This window comes from Benincasa hispida, chromosome 9 (genome assembly GCF_027475165.1).
Source record: "Benincasa hispida cultivar pf3 chromosome 9, pf3_genome.v1.1, whole genome shotgun sequence".
NCBI lineage: Eukaryota > Viridiplantae > Streptophyta > Magnoliopsida > Cucurbitales > Cucurbitaceae > Benincasa > Benincasa hispida.
This window is the reverse complement of record NC_143486.1, coordinates 76,194,783-76,218,689: the sequence shown is the minus strand read 5'-3', so window position 1 is coordinate 76,218,689 and position 23,907 is coordinate 76,194,783. Positions and strand designations below refer to the sequence as shown.

The window sequence follows — 23,907 nt, the reverse complement described above, 5'->3', positions numbered from 1 at the left end:
GAGGTACTTGAGGTATCTGATACTTCATTTAAACCTCTTCATATTTCTCCCTTAATTGTCCACACCGTGAGATCTATCCTCGGCCTCGTGGCACTCTGAGAGTGTCCTTCTAAATGATGGTGTTTGGGTTGGTCAATATCAAGGTGGATGGAGAGAATGTTTATAGTAAGTGGGAGCAGGACGTGCAACAACATATCTCACGGTCTCTCTCGTTAGGTTGAATAAAGTTTATGTGCATTGCCTCGAGGCACCCTGGAAGTGTCCCCCTATAGGATGGCAGTTTGTATGTTTCTTTATTTGATCTTCTGTATAGGATAAGGTTGCTTTAGTCTCTTGTCCTAATCTTCTTTTTCCCTACGGTGGGCGCATTAGGGCGGGACTCTAGGGCCGAAAACGAGGGGTTACACTTACGCGAAATTATTAAGGGTTAACAGTTCTAGACCAAACGAATGGTGACTGTTAAGTGCAGTTACAAGAGTTGTTTCTGCTTAATGGTTGAGAGTGTCTCATCCTAATGAATGGGCATCTGATCACCCCATCGGTGACGTTTGTCTTGTCTTGTTGGGGCATCATCACGAAATACAAGTCTTTTCACTTAGTGTACTTGAAAACTATTTTGCTAAAACTAAAATTGGTGTTGAAATGTGGTTTTGTAGTTTGTTATGTTTTCAGCAACGTTTTAATGGCCACCACCACGTTAGCTCTACTTAATGCCGATAAACTGATTGGCGAGAATTACACTAGTTGGAAACACGCGATCACAACAATTTTGATCATCGATGATCTCATGTTCGTCCTCACAGAGGATTGTCCTCCTATTCCACCTTCTAACACTGCTCGAAATGTTCGGAACGCTTATGAGCGTTGGACACAGGCGAATGAGAAGGCCCAAGACTATATCTTGGCTAGTCTTAACGACGTTTTGGCCAAGAAGCATGAGACCATGGTCTCAGCGCATGAGATCATGGAGTCCCTGCGGGGGATGTCGGACAACTATCTGGACAGCTCAAGCATGAGGCTCTAAAATGCATCTTCAACTCCAAAATGGAGGAAGGCACCTCTGTTCGTGAACACGTGCTTAACATGGTGGTCCACTTCAATGTGGCGGAGAAAAGGGCAGATCGATGAGGGCTACCAGGTTAGCATTATCTCTCATTCGTTGCCGAATAGCTTCCTGCACTTTGTTAGCAATGTGATTCTGAACAAAGTTAACATTATCTCTCATTCATTGCTGGATAGCTCCCTGCATTTTGTCAGCAATGCGATTCTGAACAAAGTGGACTATACCCTTACAACTTTCCTCAACGAGTAACAAACTTTCCAATCCCTACTGAAAAGTAAGAAGAAGAGGGGAGGTGAGGCAAATATTGCTTCATCTTCAAAGACGTTCCATAAAGGTTCGACCTCAGAGAAGAAGTCTGCACCTTCTACTCCTTACACTGGAAAGTGGAAGAAGAAGAAAGGTGGTAAGGGGAAGAGGAAGGCGCCTGCTAACCCACAGCCTGTCGCCTAGTGGGGTAGGCATCCAGCACCGGTTGACAATGGAAAGTGTTTCCACTGCAATCAGGACGGGCACTGGAAGAGGAATTGTCCTCGCTGGTAGAAGGAGAATAAGGTGGCCAAGGCTAAAGCAAAACAAGGTAAATATGATTTACTAGTTTTGGAAACTTGTTTAGTGGAGAATGATGATTTTTTCTGGATTATTGACTCAGGCGCCAGTAATCATGTTCGTTCTTCTTTTCAGGGGATTAGATCCTGGTGGTAGCTGGAGGCTGGTGAGATGACGATGCGAGTAGGCACCGGGCATGTCCCCTCAACTGTGGTAGTGGGAGAAGTCCAGTTGATTTTACATAAGAAATTTCTTGTTTTACATGATGTATTTGTAGTTCCTGAGTTGAAAGGAACTTCATTTCTATAAAGTGCTTGTTACAATGTAAATATACTCTTGAATTTCAATTGAATAAAATGTTTATTCATAAAGATGGAGTTGAAATATGTACAACATATCTGGAAAATAACTTGTATGTGCTAATGGTGTTAGCAACGTGTTCCTTATATAACATAGAGATGCTTGAAACTGTCGTAACTCAAAATAAACGTCAAAACCAAAAGAAAATGCCCAACTTTGGCACCTTCGATTAGGGCACATCAATCTCAATAGGATTGAGAGGTTGGTGAAGAATGGACTTCTAAGCGAGTTAGAAGAAAATTCTTTACCGTTGTGCGAATCTTGCCTTGAGAGTAAGATGACTAAAAGACCTTTTATTGGAAAAGTTTATCGAGCCAAAAAGTCTCTAGAGTTAGTGCATTTTGACCTCTGTGGTCTGATGAATGTGTGAGCCAGGGGAGGCTATGAGTATTTCATCACCTTTATTGATGATTACTCTAGGTATGGGTATGTTTATTTGATGCAATGGAAGGCTGAATCATTTGAAAAGTTTAGAGAGTTCAAGGCTGAAGTTGAAAATGCATTGGATAGATGGATTAAGACACTTCGATCGAATTGAGGTGGAGAGTTTTTGGATTAAGTGTTCCAGGACTATTTGATAGAACATGGAATCGTTTCCCAACTCTCAGCGTCGGGTACACCTCAGCAGAATGGTGTAGCGGAGAGGAGAAACAGAACCTTGTTGGACATGGTTCGGTCGATGATGAGTTACGCTTCCTTACCAGACTCGTTTTGGGGTTTTGCAATGGAAACTATAGTGTGTATACTCAACTATGTTCCTTCCAAGAGTGTTGCGAGAACACCTGTAGAGTTGTGGAACGGGCGTAAAGCTAGTTTACGTCACTTTTGCATATGGGGTTGCCCAGCACATGTGCTTGAGGCTAATCCAAAGAAGTTGGAACCACAGTCGAGGTTGTACCTATTTGTAGGCTACCCCAAAGGTACTCGAGGGGGTTACTTTTATGATCCGACGGAAAACAGAGTGTTTATGTCTACGAAAGCTACCTTCCTGGAGGAGGATCATATTAGGGAGCACAGTCCATGTAGTAGGATCGTGTTACGTGATCTTTCCAGTAAAACTACTGAAACTTCAATAAGAGATGTTGAAGGGTCTGCTTCATCAGCAAGAGTTGTTGATGATAGTTCATCTGGTAGGTCAGTTCTACCTTAAGAGTAGAGGGAACCTCAGCGCAGTGGGAGGGTTGCGAACCCACCTGTTTGCTATCTGGGTTTCACGAAAATCCTGGCTATAGTAGCTGATGGTGACGTTGAGGATCCATTGTCTTATTAGAAGGCAATGGAGGATGTTGACCGGGATGAATGGGTCAAAACCATGGATCTCGAGATGGAGTTGATGTACTTCAACTGAGTGTGGGATCTTGTAGATCAGCCTGATGAGGTAAGTCCTATAAGTTGCAAATGGATCTATAAGAGGAAACAGGGTGCCGATGGGAAGGTCCAAATCTTCAAGGCTTGGCTTGTGGCGAAGGGTTATACCCAGGTGGGGGGAGTCGACTGAGAGGAAACTTTCTTTCCTATTGCCATGTTGAAGTCGATCCGCATCTTTCTATCCATTGCTGCTTATTATGATTACGAGATTTGACAAATGGACGTCAAGACTGCCTTTCTGAATGGCCTTGAGGAGACCATTTATATGGTGCAACTCGAGTAATTTATAGCCTAAGGTCAAGAGCAAAAAGTTTTCAAATTGAATCAGTCCATTTATGGGCTGAAACAGGCGTCTCGATCTTGGAATATTCGGTTTGATACTGCAATCAAACCGTACGACTTTGACCAATACGTTGATGAACCTTGTGTCTACAAGAAATGAAGGAAATTGAACTCGAGATTTCCATGAGCAGTAGAAATAAGATCATTCCAAATTACAATCATGAATGAACATTACAAATTACAGTCATATAGAAACATGTGGTTATACAATCAATACAGAAATTACAACATGAAAACTCAAATGAACAAAGAGAAAACTCTACGAACATTTGAAGATGCGTCTCCACGCTCCTTGCTCACGAACGCTCGAACAAGAGCAACTTCGAACGCTCGAACAACTCGACCGCAATCTTGAACGAACACTTCGCACTCGTCCTCAATGATCGCCTCAGTCACGAACACCTCCAATAGCACACGAACAGCTTCCACAGAACCTTGACGGTGTCAAGTTAAGTAATACACCACTGAGAAGGTTACCTTGGTATTCTCGGTTTGAGAATCTAGAGGGTGGGCTCTGTTCGAACTTGGAATGAGGCAGATGAAGGAGGAAACGCAGATCGTGTGCACGATTGGGCAAGTGGGAGATGACAGAGATCTATCGCATAGGTCGATGCCCAATCGTTTAGCTAATGCTAAATGATCGTCTAGCAAAAGCTAAGCGATTGTTTAACTCATCGCATAGCTCAGTGTTTGTCACCTATAAATATTACACCATCATTTACTTTGGGCAAGCTGTCGTTTAGTATATACTATACAATCGTTTAGCTCGCCACTGCACGATCGTTTAGCTCGCCCAAGCTGTCGTTTAGTAAATCTATATTTACATGACAACCTCCGTGAGTTTCTTTTTGTCGAGAGAAAAACTCAAAATCAAATTTGTGGAAAAACTTACTAAAATTAGGGAAAAAAATTTCTTTTAACTCACGGTTACCATTGAATCAAATAACCATCCACTCAATTGGTTATTAAAGAAAAAGAATTAATTATCCAATAAATAATATTATTGTAAATATAAATGATAATCAACTTATCATGTTATATTTATAACCTATAGTTTTAATATTTCATCTCATGAAACATATAAACCATATCTATTCCATGGTATTTAATGTAACTGTTGGTCTTTAGTAGACTACCTGACAGTTAACGGATGATGAATCTCGTGGCTAAAGAGTTTAGTCAGCTATTCACGCACTGTTGGAGCTTTGAGCCATAGGTTCGGAAGGTCCCCTTGGTAGCTCAATGGATTCAAGTTGAGAATCAGTTTGAAGTGTTCAAATTGACAAGAGGGAGTTTGATCATATATGATATGATTAAACTGGTCAATTATATATGATCTGGTTGACATGATGTATAAGACACATTAATTGGAGGAAAATGATATAAATATGATTTATATCTAGTGAAGGAGAAAAATACTATGGTTCATATGTTGCATATGATGTGATATTAAACCTTAGGTCATAAATATAATATTATTATATTTATATTTTAATTTAATAATTATGGGATAATTGTGTTGGCTTTTTCTTCGTAACCGAATGAGTTAGTGGGAGGTTGCATTCAGTTTTCTAACTGAAGGATAAAATGAAAATTGTTTTCATTTTGCAAAGAATCAGACATTCGCTCATCGATTGTGTATACTACCTATCGCATAGCAAACTGAGAGCATACACGATAGCTTGGAGTTTACTAAACGATGAAGAGTTGTTTTGGGAGATTGTTAAGTAAGTTAATGATCTCTTGACCAAATCAATGATGGCTAATCGTTATAGGAGCAAAAGTTGTTCTGGTATTAATGTCTGGTTGAGAATTTCTCAATTCAGAGGAGGGATGACTGATCTCCTTTCGGCGGCTTTTGTCCTAAACCTTTGAAGCATCATTGCGAAACCAGATGTCACACGGGGTTCGTGTTAGTTTTGCAAAACCTTATTGGATGTTGTTTGTTATTTCAATGAGTATTTGCTTAAAACCTAATGTAGGTCAATATGTTTTTGTTTTCAGCAACTTGTTTGTATTTCTGTGTAATGTCTTTAATATGACCGATTACTTACAGTGAAAAGAGTATTGTAAAACGTATTTCGTGGTAAACGACCTCTAATTTGTTATGGTTGAGGAGTGTCCTCAAGTCCCAACTCTTGATACACCGCGAAGTATTCGTAGTGTATATGAGGTATGGATGAAGGCTAATTCATTGGCCCGACTTCCCATTTTGGCTAGCATACCTGATGTTTTGGCCAAAAGGGTTGAGAACATGGACATTGCACGCGAGATCATGGACTCGTTGCAAGATTTGTTTGAATGTCAGTTCTTACTTTTTGAGCACAAATGGATGGATGACAAAACTAGTAGTGTCAGTTCTCAAGTTAAACTCCAGGAAGAGGAAGCAATTGTTGCTGACTCTGTTGAGGTTCTTAGAAGAGAAGAGTTCTCTGACATGGAACTTGGAGATTATTTAGATTTTGATACAGATCCCACTACTCTCCAAAAGAGGAGGATGTCTAAAGACAATAAATCTGATTTATTGGTCTTGGAGACGTGTTTGGTAGAGAATGATGATTCTGTCTGAATCCTAGAGTCGGGTGTTACTAATCACGTCAGTTCCTCTTACTAAGTATTCAGTTCCTGGCAAACATTGCCATAGGGAGAGATGAATCTTTGAGTCGATATTGGTGAGGTTTTTTCAGCTGTTGCTATCGGCAGGCTGAAGTTATTTTTGGACAAGAAACGTTATCTGTTACTGGATAATGTTTTCGTAGTTCCTCATATTAAGGGGAACTTAATCTCGGTTTGTTGTCTCATTGAACAAGGGTATGTCGTCTCCTTTTCTGAGAATAAAGTGTTTATTTTCAAGAATGGAATGGAGATTGGTTTTGGTTTAATGGAAAGTAACTTGTATGTATTAAGGTCGTTAGTCATAAAAGCCTTGTTTAACACTGAAATGTTCAGTACAACGACAATAACAAAAAGACCACAGGTTTCTCCTAAGGAAAACGCCCATCTTTGGCATCTAAGGTTAGGTCACATCAACCTCAATAGGATTGAGTCGTTGATAAAATGTGGACTTCTAAAGAGTTTAGAAGAAAGCTCTCTGTCGGTGTGTGAATCATGCCTCGAAGGAAAGATGATAAACGACCTTTTACTGGAAAAGGTTACAGAGCCAAGGAAGTCTTGGAGCTTGTACATTCTGATCTCTGTGGTATGATGAGTGTTAGGCTCGAGGTGGGCATGAATATTTCTTCTCTTTCATAGATGGTTATTCAAGGTACAGGTATATCTACCTAATGCAACGTAAGTCTGAAGCCCTTGAAAAGTTCAAGGAGTATAAGGCTGAAGTTGCAAACTTGTCAGGTAAGAAGATAAAAACACTATGATCTGATCGTAGTGGAGAGTATATGGACCTCCAATTCCAGAACTATATGATAGAACATGGGATTACGTCCTAACTCTCAGCCCCAAGTACACCTCAGTAGAATGGTATATCAGAAAGGAGAAACAGAAACTTGTTAGACATGGTTCGGTCTACGATGAGTTATGCTCATCTTCCAGACTCGTTTTCGGGTTTTGCATTGGAGACTGCATGCTACATTCTAAACAACGTTCCCTCGAAAAGTGTTTCTGAAACACCTATTGAGTTATGGAGAGGCCGTAAAGGTAGTTTATGCCACTTCAGGATTTGGGAGTGTCCGACACATGTGCTTGTGACTAACCCGAAGAAGTTGGAACCGCATTCGAAAGTGTGCCTCTTTGTAGGCTACCCCAAGGAAATGATGGGTGGATACTTCTATGATCTGAGTGAGGACAAAGTGTTTGTTTCTACAAATGCTATCTTCTTGGAAGAAAACCACGCCAGGGATTATAAGCCACGAAGTAAGCTTGCTTTGCATGAAATTTCTAGTGAGACCGAGACTACTGAAGGTTCGATGAGGGTTGTTGAGGTCGGTGTATCTAGTCAACAAGCTCAAGAGTTAAGACTGCGTCGACGTAGTGGGAGGGTTATGAACCCACCGGATCGCTACATGGGTTTGACTGAAGCCCAAAACGTCATTTCTAATGATGGGGTCAAGGATCCATTGTCTTTTAAGAAAGCAATGGATGATGTTGACAAGGATGGATGGATTGAAGCCATGAACCAAGAGATGGAGTCTATGTACTTCAATAACGTCTGAGAGCTTGTGGATCTGCCTGATGGGGTAAGACCTATTGGGTGTAAGTGGATCTATAAGTGAAAGAGAGGTATAGATGGAAAGGTGCAAACCTTTAAGGCTAGACTCGTGGCAAAGGGTTATACCAAGTTTGAGGAAGTTGACTTTCTCACCTATTGTCATGTTCAAGTCTATCAGGATACTCCTGTCCATAGCCACATTTTATGATTATGAGATATGGAAAATGGACGTAAGGATTGCCTTTCTTAATTGTAATCTTGAGGAGACCATCTAGATGACTCAACTAGAGTTCGTAGTTCCAGATCAAGAGCAAAGAGTTTGTAAGCTTAATAGGTTCATTTATGGGCTGAAACAAGCGTCTAGATTTTGGAACATTATATTTGACACTGCGGTCTAGTCATTTGGCTATGATCAGAACGTTGATGAGCCTTATGTCTATAAGAAGATCATCAACAGCTCAATAGCTTTCCTGGTACGTATGTGGATGATAGCCTACCCATTGGGAATGATGTAGGGTACCTGGCTGACATTAAAAAGTTGCTACCGGCCCAGTTCCAAATGAAAGATTTGGGTGAGGCACAGTATGTTCTAGGGATCCAGATCATTCGGGATCGTAAGAACAAGAGGTTAGCCTTGTCTCAAGGATCGTACATCGATCAAATGTTGATCAGGTATAGGATGCAGGATTCCAAGAGGGGTTTATTATCCTTTAGGCATGGAATCGTTTTGTTTAAGGATCAGTGTCCTAAGACACCTCAAGAGGTTGAGAAGATGAGACAGATTCCCTATGCTTAGCTGTAGAAAGCTTAATGTATGCAATGTTGTGTACCAGACCCGACATTTGCTATGCAGTAGGGATTGTCAGTCGGTATCAGTCCAATCCAGGATTTGATCACTGGACGGCGGTCAAGACGATCCTTAAGTATCTTCGGAGAACGAAGGACTACAAGCTCGTGTATGGAGATAAGAATCTGATCCTTACAGGATACACAGACTCTGGCTTTCAGACCGATAAAGATTCTCGTAAATCGACATCGGGGTCAGTGTTCACTCTGAATGGAGAGGCTGTAGTGTGGTAAAGCATCAAGCAAGGATGCATCGTAGACTCCACGATGGAAGCCGAATACGTAGCTGCTTGTGAAGCAGCTTAGGAGGCTGTTTGGCTGAGGAAGTTCCTTACAGATTTGGAAGTTGTCCCAAATATGGATTTGCTAATCACTCTCTATTTTAATAACAGCGGGGCTGTGGCAAATCCGAAGGAGCCTCAGAGTCATCGGCGAGGCAAGCATATAGAGTGAAAATACCACTTGATCAAGGAGATTGTGCATCGTGGTGATGTGATAGTCATGAAGATTACATCCGAGCACAACGTTGCTTATCCCTTTACAAAGGCTCTTACAACTAAAGTGTTTGAGGGTCACCTGGAGAGCGTGGGTCTGCGGGACATGCGATATCTTGTCTAGGGCAAGTGAGAGATGATACTAGGGCATACCCTAGTTTATTATATATTTTATATGTATTTATATTGTATTGTACATTAATCTCCCGAGGCATTAGAACAAGTGGGAGATTGTTGGGATTGGTGTGTTAATTCTCCCTGAGTCTCATTGTTTGTAATATACACATTGTTATGAATAAAATAAGAGTTATTTCTTTCTGGCATTTACTCATATGCAATAAACAAAGCTCCATGGTTATCGTATATAAACTTAAGCATGTAGATGAGATATACAAGTGGATCATGCCTTAAGTGATAACCTAAATAGGTCTGTAATATACGGATTAAGGTGGGATACCTGATCCTGATGACACTATGGATACAACCCGCTTTGTAGAGGTTTGCAAGTGTTGTGAACTATTACAGATGGTAGATCCTGACCATTCATGTGGAGACATGCAATCAGGAGTGTCCTATATAAAGAGTTTGTATAAGACCAGACCATGAGATGATTCATCTCTGTATATAACGCCGTTGGTTTTGGAGATCTCACGTAAACAACCATAGATGACGTGACCTCAATCCTAAATATTTTGGGAACTTCTATCTTTAAGGGTGGTCCTTCAATTAGTATAGGTGAGAGTGGCCAGATTGCTAACTCAACATGCCTACCTTTTTGGGGACTTGTCTGATTTGGGAGTTGGGAACTCAGTTACACAAGATGGAATTCACTCCTTCCCCGAAGCAGGGGTAAGTAGATAGATTTCTTCCTTAAGGGCTGATTTCATGGCTTGAACATAGTGGCCACAGCTTCTCTTTGGAAGAGAGGACTCGATCATAGTAGGACTATGACTTTGGTTCATTAGAGAAATCAATGGTACTTAAGGAGTTAGATATAACTACAAGGGCATAATGGTTATTGGCCAAGCTGTACTTATGAGTGATCTGTGAAGGGTTATCCCACTGCTAATTGGTTAAGATGGACACATAATATATCTGTAGTAAGAAGAGTTCAACTGTCGGTCTTTAGTGGATTGTCTAGCAGTGAAAGGATGGTTGATCTCGTGGCTAAAGAGTTTAGTCATCTACTCACGTACCGTTGGAGTTTCAGAGCTATCTTCTGAGGATTTGACCACCTAATAGACGGGTTACAATATCTTTGTTCTTTAGTGGCAGAGCAGATGCAGAGCTATCTCCTGAGGATTTGACCACTTCCTGGGGAAAAGGAAAACATTTGAAAACGGGGTGAGCTTGCTAGCCTAGTGAGTGACTTAAGAAAGATAACTGATTCTCATGCAATAGTCTCAATAAAGAGATTAAACTGAAATATAAACTTCTACAGTAACCTTGTACTGCAGTATAAAAATTTTCCAAGCATAAAACATATAAAGTTGTATCAGAAAACATTAACACTATTTCTTAGTTGAGAATAACCTTGCTGCGGTTAAATCCCAACACCAACTGCTAGTCAAGAGAGAACTCTTTTGCTCAATCTCTGACTTTAACTACCTACGTGCACGTGGCCATACTAAGTATCATCATACCTTAGGTACTTCTGCTCAGATACCTTCTCTAAACTTGTCCTTCAGTATCGAGTTGCTCAGATACCTTCTCAAATGTCCTTTGGTATCAAGTTGGTCGGATACCTTCTTAAATATCCTTCTTATTGCATTTCAAGTAAAACTAGTCATAAATGACATTCTCTTTAAAGCAGTAAAGTATAACGCATATAAAACATGTCTTTAAAGATACTAACGCATGCTGGGTGTATTTAACACACATAAATAGCTTATCAATAAACTTTTCATACATGCATGCGTTTAAAACATAACTCATGGTTTGCTTGAAAATTACTTTGTAAAACTAGTTGGCATGAGAATAATCTTTCTTTAAAACATAGTTACTTTAAAACATTTAGTCAAACATTTTAGTCACTCACCTTGTCATCTAGGAACTTTTCACTCTAGAAGTTCTTTGTCTACCTTGAGCTCCCTTTTGAACCCCTAAAATCCAGATTCAATTTAAAATATAGATTACTCATAGTTCTAAGCCTTATTTTGAGATACTTCCTTCTACAAACATGTTCTAAAATATCTCAGGAAGCTTACCCTAAAATCTGAGCTCAGAAATCCTCGTGATTTGTCCGGAATCTCAAAATCTTCAAGACTGGCCTAAGCTTACCGACAGCCTGACCCTTCTGTATTTTCTCAGTTTCCAGCCCGATCCCTTGGAGCTTCTTCTCCGGCAGCCCTACCCTGAAAACTAGACTTGTGGAGATTTCAGGTGGCTTTGAAATCACTTCAAACGCACGAGTATACTGGGAGAACTTCTCGTCCCAAGTTGATGTTGTTTCCAGACTTCACTGTCTACTGCGTTTCCTATGGAAGTTTTATGATCAACGCATAGATTTGCTAGCAACACAATGTTTAATCAACTTTCCCACTCTTCTTAATGTCTTTTGAATTGTGATCTGAAAAGAAATCCTTGGCCCTATTTATAGGCGTCCAAAAACTCTCCAAGGTCGACACCTCCTACTTGGCCGCATGTCCAAGTATTTCTTCCTCACACTATCAATGCAACCTTCAATCAATGCAATCTAAGGTGTCTTCTTCATCCTTAGCCAGCAAAAAATGCTTAATTTTGCATGTCCTCTTGTGCAACCACCTCATTTGCTTAAGGCTTAAGATTTCTCCCCAACAAGCCACATGTCCAGATGACGACTTTGCATGCGTCCAACCAACCTCATATGCGTTAACCACAAATGCGCCTATCCAACTGCCGCAACCTTCCTATGTTCGGACACCATCAACCAGCACATGCGTCCATTCACTCTTACCTTGTGCATCTAATCAATGCAACTTAGTCACAAATGCTAGATGCTCGCAAAGATAATCTTTGGCCTCATGTCCTTCTCCTTCGCATGGCTCACCTTTGCTCTATGCGCTCAACTAGGATAATGACCAACACTCATTCAATGCATATTACTAGCTTGTCCTATGCGCCCACAAATCCTTGGATGTTCAACGCATAGCACATGTCCAGAGCATAGCACATCACCAGTGCATATCACATCACCAACGCATAGTGTAGCACTGCTGCATCCATCGCATCCATCATATCTATCTTTGCATACCATCTCATAGCACTGCCGCGTCTAACGCCGCATGCCTCCCTTGCCGCATGCCATCCATCGACGCATGCCTTGCACTGCGTCAACGCATGCCCTCGCCTTACCGCATGCCCTTGCACTGCATGCCCTCGCATCATCGCATGCCCTTGCATCGCATGCCCTCGCATCACCGCAAGCTACCAATGCATTTCCTTCGGCCGCATGCCTTCGGCTGCTTACCATCACATCCATCGTGTCCAACGTCCAGCGCAATTGGATGCGTTGTTCTAACCTCTCAATACACTTGGTTGCTGCATGCGTTGTTCTTGGCCACACTTTGGCTTCCTTCAATGATCAAATAACCTCTAAATGTTCAAGGCCAATGCATGGACAACACTTAGTCAATTTTCTTGCTTCCAACGCATGGATTATACTTAGCCAATTTTTCAAGCTTTTCTCAAGAGTCAAGTTTTCAAATTCACAGTTTTCTTTTAATTTCCCACCCTTTTCTCTTCCATTACACATTAGTTTCCACATCAACCTACTCACCACACTGGTCTCAGTAGGGAACATACTCCAGTAGAGAAATTAGGGTCCAGGGTTCACAGTTTGAAGTGTTCATATTGACATGAGGGAGTTTGATTATATATGATATGATTGAACTAGTCAATTATATATGATATGGTTGACATGATGTATGAGATATATTAATTAGAGGAAAATGATATAAATATAATTTATATCTAGTGAAGGAGAAAAAGACTATGGTTCATATGTTGAATAGATGTGATATTAAACCATAGGTTATAAATATAATATGATTATATTTATTTTTTAATTTAAAAATTATGGGATAATTGTGCCGGCTTTTTCTCCGTAACTGAATGAGTTAATGGGAGATTGTATTCAGTTTTCGTAACTAAAGGATAAAATGAAAATTGTTTTCATTTTACAAAGAATCAGACATTCGCTCATCGATTGTGTATATTGCCTATCGTATATCAAATCGAGAGCATACATGACAACTCAGAGTTTACTAAACAATCGTGTACACGTGCGCCTTTTCCTAAACAATCGCATGGAATTTACTAAACGATCGTCTAGTGTTTTCTATGCGATCACGCGCCCGAGCGTTTTACTAAACGATCGTCTATATGATCTCGTCCATTTTACTACACGATCATCTACCTTTACCCAAACGATCAAGCATCCGTCTATACGATAGAGACCCGATATCTCCCACTTGCTTGGTCGTGGTAAACGATCGTCTCTTCCTCCTTCCCTCTACCAAATTCAATAGAGCTCACACCTCTTGGATTCTCACTCCGAAAATATTGAGGGTTCCGAGTGGTGGTGTCGTCATTGCTGTCGAGTTGATGAGGAGACTGTTCGTGGGTAGATGATAGCGGTTTAGTGGACGATTAGTTGGAAAATCTCAGCGAGAGCGAGAGGTGCAGTCCGTTTGATGAGAGTGAGATTTTTGTGAAGAAGGGTTCTTCAATTGGTTTGTATCTTGTTCTTTTTATTGTTTAAACTTCAAAGTATGCCGTAATTTATTGTTAAATGCATATCTAGTCTGTTTGATTGTGAATGCGATCATTCTGTCACAATGAGTTTGGAACGATCTTGCTTCTGCTTAGAGGTACTCTTTGATAAGAGTTCCTTCAAGACAATTCTGACCAAATACTATATGCAGAATAACTCTTGTTCCTATAGTCCATTTGGTTACCATTTTCGGTCAAGATCTTTACTAACATTTAGTAATTCTTGTAAGTGTGACCTACCATTTTCAGATCTTATAGAATAGTATGAACATGCCTCTGAGTTAGAAGACAATATCCAAGATGGAACTATAAGGCCTTATTCATTTTTTAAGCTTGGGTTGTTCCAAATCCTATGTTACAACCCTCCGTAGGGATCGTCGTGGTTAACGACTAGCTAGTGCCGCCTAAAAATGACAACAGGCGCAACATAGGAATCTCACGGTTCAAACTAATGAAGGAGACCGTAGGACAATGTTGACACATTTCCTTCACCCACTTACTATAAACTACTTCTCCCATTCACCTTGTTATTGACCCATGCAAACACTTTTCGAATGGAGTAGTCGCAGTAAAAGCAACATGAAGCCGAGCTTGGATCTCACGGTGTGAACTCTTGAGGACGTGAGAGTTTAAAAACTATATATCGAATATATTATTAATCTCCCGCTGAAGTGTTCTAAATGATTGGGTATTCTTTTACTTAAGTTTATTACGATTAATTTTTTAACAATCTAAGTCTATGTGATTTTATCCAAGTATAACATTTATATTTGGATTTAAACCTACGATGTTTAAGTGTTTAAACCAGTTTTAAACCTAACACCGCTCACGCAAGCTCATAAAAACTAGTTATCAATGCTCAACATTTTGGTCATAATCCCAGGTAGGAGGTGTTACGTAAACCGTCAACTTAAATACCCCCAGCTTTAGACAGGATTATGAACTGATTGAGTTTGTAACCAAATTTTATAAGATAACAATCTATTTTAACTTTTAAAACAAGTCGTTAACCTATGTGAGCATGTTGTTTATCTCTGTTATGGATTTTAAAGTTTAGTTTCATTTTATAACATCTTATAAAATAATAGACATGCTTGCAAACCATAACATGCATCAAAGGCATTCAAAATTCACATAACACTTACATTAATTTTAACAAACACTAATACATGCATACTATACATTATAACTAATTATAATATACAATAATGCATGTAACATATTTTCCTATGGTGGGATTTTAAATCTAAATGGCATACTTTATGCACAAACATGTTTAATTAAAAAATAATATACATCACATGCATAAAATAATTAAATAATACTAATATGGTTCAACTTTGGCATCCTAAACAAACAAAATAGCTAAATTATTACGTAAATGGAATAAAAAGATCTTCAATGTGGTGAAGAACCGCTCGAATCGACCTGAACCGGACCATCAAGGCTTCAAACAAGGCTGAATCAGACCGGTCTGAAGAAGAACCGATCGAACCGGACCCTTAACTCGTGAATCGGCTGGGAGGTGCGTGCATGTTTCTAGGCTGGGATGAACAGTGTCATGACGCTACATCCCAGCGTTGCAACGTTGTTCATCAATAAGCACGTGGCGTTGCAACGCTCAATGAATAGCGTTGCGACGCTTACTGCATAGAAGCATCTTCTTCGTTTTGCTGCTCGACCTTGCTTGCTTGAATCTCTAAATTACAACCTAATTTCAACTCTAATGATTCCAAATAAATTAAAGAATTTAGAACACACATTTATTGATGAACGTAAAACAAATTACACACATTTCAACTCTGCTCGACCTGGCTCACCAATCAAGAGCCAATTACAAATTTAACGTAAAACGTAGGAATCAAAGAGAAATTTGCCAAAGTTGAATTTAAACCATATCGGTCACAGTTTCAGACATGCTTAGAAATTCACCCACCAAACTCAAATTAATAATAATTGAGTGCTTAAATCATGCTATGATACCAATTGATAGAGTAATTTAACATGCAACGGAAGAAACCAAAATCTATAAGTACTCTAATTACACTTAATTTGAATTTAAAACATGCTTCTCAAAACTATTTTATAAGTGGGTTTATGTAGTATATTACCTATGAAGAATCCTCCTCCAATTCAGCAGAATACCACGAATTTGTGCTTGAAGTTTCAAGTAGACCGCCACAAAGATCTTCTCCACTAAACTTTAGAATGGATTGTGTGGTGGAAACAATTAAATTGAGCTGAAATTAGATGAATTTGAGAGAGGGTTGTAGATTTTCTTTTTCTGCAGCAGTTTGATACTTATCTCAGCATGCATGCATCTTCTTCAGGCTTGAACTTCAATTTATAAGTTCAAAAACATGAAGACAGTGTGTGTGCATGGTGGCTAACACCTGTTTCATGAATTAATTGAAGAAATGAGTGGAAATTGAGTAAGGTGTTTTGTGTTTTCAAAATCAATTTGATGATTTAAAAACAAAATGGAAAGTAGAATTTTCCAAATATTTTGTTTTTAAATCAACAAATTGATTTTTAAAACAATTTTGTTTTTCAAATAAACTGATTTATTTATATATTAGTTTTATAAAATTAATTCAATTAATTAATTTTAAATAAAACTAATTAATTAAATCTTTTAATTATTTTGTTAATTTATTATCATAATATTAAATTAATAAAACACCAATTCACTACAATGAATTCAATTTCATGTAATTAATATTTAAATCAAAATTTAAACATTAATTAATTCTCCAACTTTGTTTAATTTCGATAAAATTAAACATCTCAATTGTATCGAATACAATTAATTGAAACCCTAATTGAATTTGAACATTTCAAATTCTTAACTCTAATTCCAAATCTCATATAAAATACTCAACTTACTAATCCAATTTACGAGCTAGTAGAGAAACCTTATGGACCTATAGATCATGAGCTCCAACGATTTGCTATTAATTGGTTAAACTCTTTAAACTGAATTAATTACTATTCGTTAACCATCAAGACATACCACTATAGCTTGATAGTTGCACTCTCTTCAATGTAGATGTAATTCTGTCCATTTTAACCATAATCAGTAAGTCGATCCTTCACAGGTCGTTCATATTTACAACTGGGTCAAAATTACCATTTTACCCCTATAAATACAACTTGATCCTTAAGCTCCCATTGATCCTCTATTGAACAATTGATTTATAGTACAACTTATAAATCATGACCCTCTCTACAAAGAGAAGGCGGGGCCCCGTTGTTCAAGACCAGACATTAGCATTTAAGAGAACAACCTATCTGCTAACCCTAAGTCAGATAGGAGTGAATTCCATCTTGCATCGTTATATTCCCAGCTATCTACTCGGTCTTACCTCCAAAATGGGAGGCCTATTGAGCAGTGTTGTTGGACTACTCTCACCTATGCATATCAAAGAATAATCCTGAATAAACAGGAGCTTATAGTTAGCTCAGGGTTAAGATCGAATTACCCTAGGTCATTTTAGTTTGAAATAGTCAGTTTTAACAGTAAACGATGTTAGAAAAGAAAAGTGACTATTTTGAGGTTCGGTCTCATGCAAACTCATTGTATAGGATGTCTCCACTCACATGTCTCTACATGAATGATTTGTGGATCACACCATTAGTATCATCATACAAAATGGATTACATCCAATAGTGTCACCAGGATGAGATACCTAATTTTATCCATATACTTATAGACCATTTTGGCTATATACTTTAACTTGATCCTATTTATGTCACCACATAAAGTTAAAGTATTCATACTATACCCATGGATTTATTTATTGGATTTTCATAATAGAATGCAATATCAACAATTTTATTGAATAAAAAGCTCAATATTACTTTTATTGATAAATAGAATATGTTAACACTATTTACGAACTGCGAGTTTAGGACATTCCCAACAGCAACGCTATTATGAAAAAAAGCCAAGAAGCATTGGGTGAGGGTCATGACGGTGGGTCGAAGCTGGGTTGCGCAAGGCGCGTGGACGAACATTTCTGTTAATCTCTGGAGCATTGCGATGCTGTTGGGAGCGTTACAACACTGCCTTGTTTTGCAACAAATTGGTGTTTTCTGTCTTCAAGCGTTGCTCAACGCTTCTGAGAGGGTCATGACGCTGGGTCTGATGGCATTTTGATAATTACTTTGATTCGCTTCAATTTTGTTGGCTTATTAGTTATCTTAATCCTTTTTAGTCCAATTTTTTTGAAATGACTCCTTATCGCTCTCGGGATTATTTTACCTACAAAATGAACATTAAAAACAAACAAATAATACAATTTTGAGGGGATTAACATAGAAAATATCTCTCTTAAAGATCTATCAATATTAATAGAGTTACTAAAATGCTACTAACAAAATATAACGAAAGCACAGGTGGAAAAAGTTTCATTTAGCTAACAACTCCCAATCCCAAACAATCAAATTAAATTAAAAACAAGCAATTCATTATGACTAAAAACGTGCATGAATACTTTGTATTCATAAGTAAATCTGTGATATTCACATGCTATTCATTGCCCCCTACAAATATAAATATATTGGTTAAAGTGAGTTTGACTTAATGATATTAGCATGCGTTCTAATCTAAGATATTGGAGATTCAATTTTCCACCCACAATTATTGTACTACCACACAGTGTATGTGCAAGCAAATATAAAGTATTCATTAACAATTTATAGGACGTTATGGAAATGTTTCTATTTCTTTCTTTTGAAATTTTAATTTTATTTATGTGATAGCTATTTTATTTTATTTACTAAACTTTCATACTTAAAGGTTAATGATTGATGTTTGCATAGAAAATTATTTTTTTAATCGAGTCATTCTACAAAATAACAACTATTCAAATTTGCACCTGAATTAAATATTAATGTTTATGCTTTTATTTTTAGTATAACAATTGGGATGAAGGATCAAACTTTTTAACCTCTAGAGATGAAGATTACGTTCTTTATATATATATATATATAGTGACAATAATGATTTGTTTGACCTTTATTTAAGAAAAATGTTTTCCACAAACATCGGAGGTGATTATTGGTAGTAAAGTGTCATTACTGATTGGACGAAATTATCCACCTCCTAATTATTTTTTATTTGTTTGTTGCTATTTCATACATGGCCGATACAAATAAAATGTCACAATAAAAAAAATTATTTCTTCTATCAAAGTAAGTATAACTAAATTAATAGTGTTTGCTTAATTTCAAGATTAGAAACTCGATTTTTTTTCAAAAGCAAATGCTAATTTTTTAATTAAAAAATATTTTTGGTTTATAAATTTTTTAGAAGTAAAGATTTATCCTTTAAATTTTGATTTGTAATACTTTAATTAATATATTTTCAAATTTATCGTAATTTAAGAAAGTTTACAATATCTTAATAATATATTTTTTTTACCATAAAAAATAAATTTGTCCTTTATTAAAATACAAGGTCTAAATCGTTAGAAATTTTGAAGTGTACAGACTAAATCGTTATAAATTAAAGTTTGAAGACTTTAAATTAATAATTGCATTAAGGTTTGGAGATTTTGTCCTTTTATTTGCAATGTTAGATGGAAAAATTAAACTTATGATTTTGAAGTTGATAAAAACAAACACTAATTTTTAATGATAGTATATAGGATAAGAATTGATATGGATGAAAAATTGAATATCTTGATTTAGCTATAATATATAAATTAAAAGAAAAAAAGACTCATCTCATCTCGCCAAACAGCCTTAAATAAATATAAAATTGAGATTGAAACAACATGTAAACGATCTCAATCCATACGTGGCAAATCCTTAAAAAAGGAAAACAATTAATAAATAAAGAAATAAAGAAAAAGAAAAATCGTACGTTGTGGAAGAAATTGTGGTATTTAAAATGGATGTGTGTGTGTGTGTGAGGGTTGGGGACAAGATGATTTTGAAGACAACCTGCTGAAGAACCGGTTTGAAGGCACGCGCATATTACGGCACGTGTGTAGTACACGCACAATCCAATCAAGTCAGACCACGCGTGCGACATCTTTGTCACTTTTGCCTCTAAATCTCTACCAACATCATTCCCACGTATCTCTCCACTCATGGGCCTCATTCGAAATGGGCCTTCTTTTTCTCTCTACCCGCCGCCGGCCCATTTACTCCACACCTTTCGGATCTAGTTAGTGCTTGTCTTGTCCCCTATACTTTGGATCATTTTCTCCTATTTTTATTATACACCAATTTGACAAAAATATTTCAAATTCCATATATAGACTGTTCTGCCATGAAAACCAAAGCAGCTCTTAATTTATATCCACATCTCAATCGTTAATCTTCGATGTGGGACAGAGGATTTTATTCCATGTGAGTACTTGTAATGGGCCATAACCCCAAGGGGTTTTCAGATTCATTTTTAACTTTGATCTCTGGGGATAATGATATGTTAATTACTCTTGAACTATGCTCGATTTGATATATTTATTAAAATTTTAATGTATAAAGAACATAAAAATGTATTCCACATTTTGAAATTTTGGAGATTTACTAGTAGTCTTTAAAGTTCATTAAAAGTTTAAATATATGCTTGCATATTTTTAATTTTAATGACTAATAACACATGATATTATAAATTTGGAGATGTACCTACACTCTTACATTTTTTATCTGTTGATAAACACAAAATTCAAATTTTAAAGATTCATTCGATACTTACGTTTTAGATTTGGACTAAACTTTTTTAAAAAAACTACCTTGTAATTCAATCCATGAATTATTAAAATTGTAATTAAAAAAAGTCTTGCCAATTTGTTTTTATTCAAAATAATAATAATAAGTCAATTTATAAAATTTTCCCCAAGTCATTATGGGTTTTTTTTTTTAATTTTTAATAACCATATTTTTTAAAGGTTAGAGGTTCAATCTTCGTACATACACTTGTTCTTAAAAAAAAAATTATATATTAAAATAATAAAGAAGAAAGAGACTAAGCAATGATTAAACCTTTTCTTTTATGAGCTTCAAATTTACCTTAGTCACGTGTGTCGTTAAACTTGAAAAAGCCCCAAGATAGCATATAAAAAAGCCTATAGATAACATATATTATTCGGAAAAGAAACAAAAAATGGATCAATCAAGATAACTTTTATTTAATTGTTCAATGCAAACAAATACATAACTACAATTAGTGCATCCAAACAGAATTAAAGAATAAGTTTAATAATTTATAATTAATTAAAGTTCAATTTGATAATCATTTTTATTTTTATTTTTATTTTTATTTTTAAAAATTAAGTCTATAAATATTACTTCCAACTCCAAATTTCTTCTTTTGTGATATACTTTTCACCAATAATTTAAAAAATCAAGCCAAATTTTGAGTATCATTCAATAAGTTATTTTTATTTATTAGAATTTGATTAAAAATTCAATCATTATACTTACAAAAGATGCAAATTATGTAAAAGATGTATATGAAATAGGTCTAGTTTTCAAAAATAAAAAATTAAATGATTATTCAAGGGATGTAAATGATTTAAAAGGAAGGAAATTAAATGGTATTGTTTGGTCATCTAAGAAGAATAAAATTAAAGTGACGAACTCGCGAAATAAAGACAAGCATTTGAACATTGCTAGAAATTCCGAAAGAAAAATGGAATATTCAAAATGCATATATATTTTATATACGCACAAAAAGCTTACAAAAAAAAGGCATTAACTAATTAAAGAGAGAGCTACAAAGAAGAGTCCGGAAAACTCTGAGAAGGTTTCTGTACTACAATTTCTACCAAAGCCGCCGCCGCACACGGCGGACATGCCATTGCTATAAACCTCGGAACCTCGTCGCCGGGCATCAACACCGACAGGCTTTGCGGCCGATTCTCCCTCCATATCTTCTTGTTTATAGAATAAGAGATGAAGGGAAAGATCAAACACGTATAGAAATAAAATAAAATAAAAATAATAAAAAAGACCCCTTTAAAATTTCATTTTAGTTTTATATTATTGAAATTTATGTTTTTTTTTTTTAAAAAAAGAAAGATTTGAATTTTAGTGAAATTTAGAAAGAAAAAAAAACCAATTTTGATAATTACTTCCAAGATTAGACTACAACTATTAATTGTTTTTTTCCCCTTAAATTATGAGTTGATTTTTAGGAAGTAATACTTCATTTTCAAGTTGCATCTATTCTGGTGCATTCAACCCAATTCCATAACAAAACACAGCAAAAATGAAAAAATAAAATAACCTGCATAGTTGAATAATTGGATAGAATGTGACTTATTTTTTAAAGAAAAATATTAGTACAGGTCAGATAAAAAAAGAAAAAGAAAATACAAATTATTGGTGAAAATAGAGTTTATAAATTTGATATACCTAAACTTTATAAGTTGTATCAATTTAAATCACAAACTAATAATTGTATCGATTTAAACTTTAAAATTTTATTAAGTATATCAATTTAAACCCTAAACTTTTATAATTATATTAATTTACACTTTTCTTTCTATTTAATTAGAAAAATATCAGGTAAAATACTTGATTTTTTTCCATCAAATTTATATAAATTCAGAGGTTTAATTGATAGAATTACAAATCTTATACTATGTTTATCCATATGAAACATAGTGAAGTGTTTAAGTTGATATAATCTTTAAAGTTCTGGGTTTAAATTGATATAATTATTAATTTTGGGTTTAAATTGATACACTCATAAAGTTCAAGCTTAAATTGATACAATTATTAGTTTAAAGTTTAAATTAATACAATCATCAAAGTTTAAGGATATAAATTGATATTTACCCCAATTTGAAGAAATAAAAAAGGTTTTAATATTCAAGAATAGGAAACTGCAAAAACTACAAACCAAGTCTTTCTTTAACTCCATTTCAAAAAAGAAAAAAAAAAATCTTTCTTTTAACTCTGTTAAATTATTATAGTATTAGTTTTTAAATAATAACTTAACCAGGAAAATTTAAGAAAACAAAAAGTTTAATGCAACGAAAATTTAAAGTTTCCGAAAATCTTATAGCTTAAAGGACCGTTTGAATGGATTTGAGAAAATCGTATTTTTTAAAAAATTTTATTTTTATTTAAACATTTTTCATAAAAAGGAATTAAAATACATCTGAAATTAATTTCTTTTAAAATGATTTATTTTTTAAATTAAATATTTGAAAAGGTATTCCAAACATACTATGAATAAAATACAATTTCCGTTGAAATTAATCAGTGTATTTTTGTAATCTTTTAAAAGTTTAATTGAGATAATTTGGAAATTTAAAAGAACAGTTGATGGGTAATTTTGATTAAATTATACGCTATAAATAGAAGAATAAGAAGGAACTAAACGCACCGTATGAATTGGCGAAATCTTATCGGGCGGTGAGAAGGCTGCGGTTTGCGGCGGAATGGGCGGATGGTGGTGGTGGAGATGATCGGGACAACCAAGAAATGATCGGAGCTTTTCCCAGTGAAGGCAACAAGAAAAAAAACAACACATGCAGAACAAAAATGTCAACAAAAGAACCAAACCAACTGGAAAGCTTAGAGAGGCCGGATCCTGTGCTTCGCGATTATCGTACTCCATTTTTCTATCTCTCTCTACTTTCTCCGATCAACTTCTCCAGAATTTCATTGATGGCCAGTGGCAACAATTAAATTTATGGACAAAAATATTAAACGGTATATTTTTAATTTTCTTTTCTCAAAACCTTTAATATTTTTATATTATTTCTTTTATTCGGCCAGGGGTAATGGGTTACGGGTATTAATTGAAAATGACTGGCTTCTTTACATAAAAAAAGTTGCAATTTACGTACAGTACGGATTTAAATGGGCTCTCCCAGTTGTTCTATATATATATTTTTTAAAAAAATATATAATTTATTTTCTATGTAGATGATAATTTTAAAATATCTTCCACTCCCTTAAAGCTAACTTTCCGCTTTTGAGATTATTGTTTACTCCATCAAATT

At 36.0% G+C, this 23,907-nt stretch overlaps 1 protein-coding gene across 1 annotated transcript; it reads right to left on the bottom strand.

Moving 5' to 3' along the window:
• Nucleotides 1-21,538: 21,538 nt before the first annotated feature.
• On the bottom strand, nucleotides 21,539-23,686 carry LOC120086653 (uncharacterized protein At5g65660-like). Its single transcript, XM_090318302.1, has 2 exons — nucleotides 23,286-23,686; nucleotides 21,539-21,822 (listed from the first exon to the last, which is right to left on the bottom strand). The coding sequence occupies exons 1-2, from the start codon at nucleotides 23,517-23,519 to the stop codon at nucleotides 21,664-21,666; spliced, it is 393 nt and encodes a 130-aa protein (XP_090174428.1). The 5' UTR covers nucleotides 23,520-23,686; the 3' UTR covers nucleotides 21,539-21,663.
• Nucleotides 23,687-23,907: the final 221 nt, after the last annotated feature.

Excerpts from the sequence above, each read along its gene's own strand:
- LOC120086653 (XM_090318302.1), bottom strand. The coding sequence starts at position 23,519 with ATGGAGTACGATAATCGCGAAGCACAGGATCCGGCCTCTCTAAGCTTT. Across the intron at positions 21,823-23,285 it reads AGATTTCGCCAATTCATACG|ATATGGAGGGAGAATCGGCC; the intron begins GTGCGTTTAGTT and ends ATAAACAAGAAG.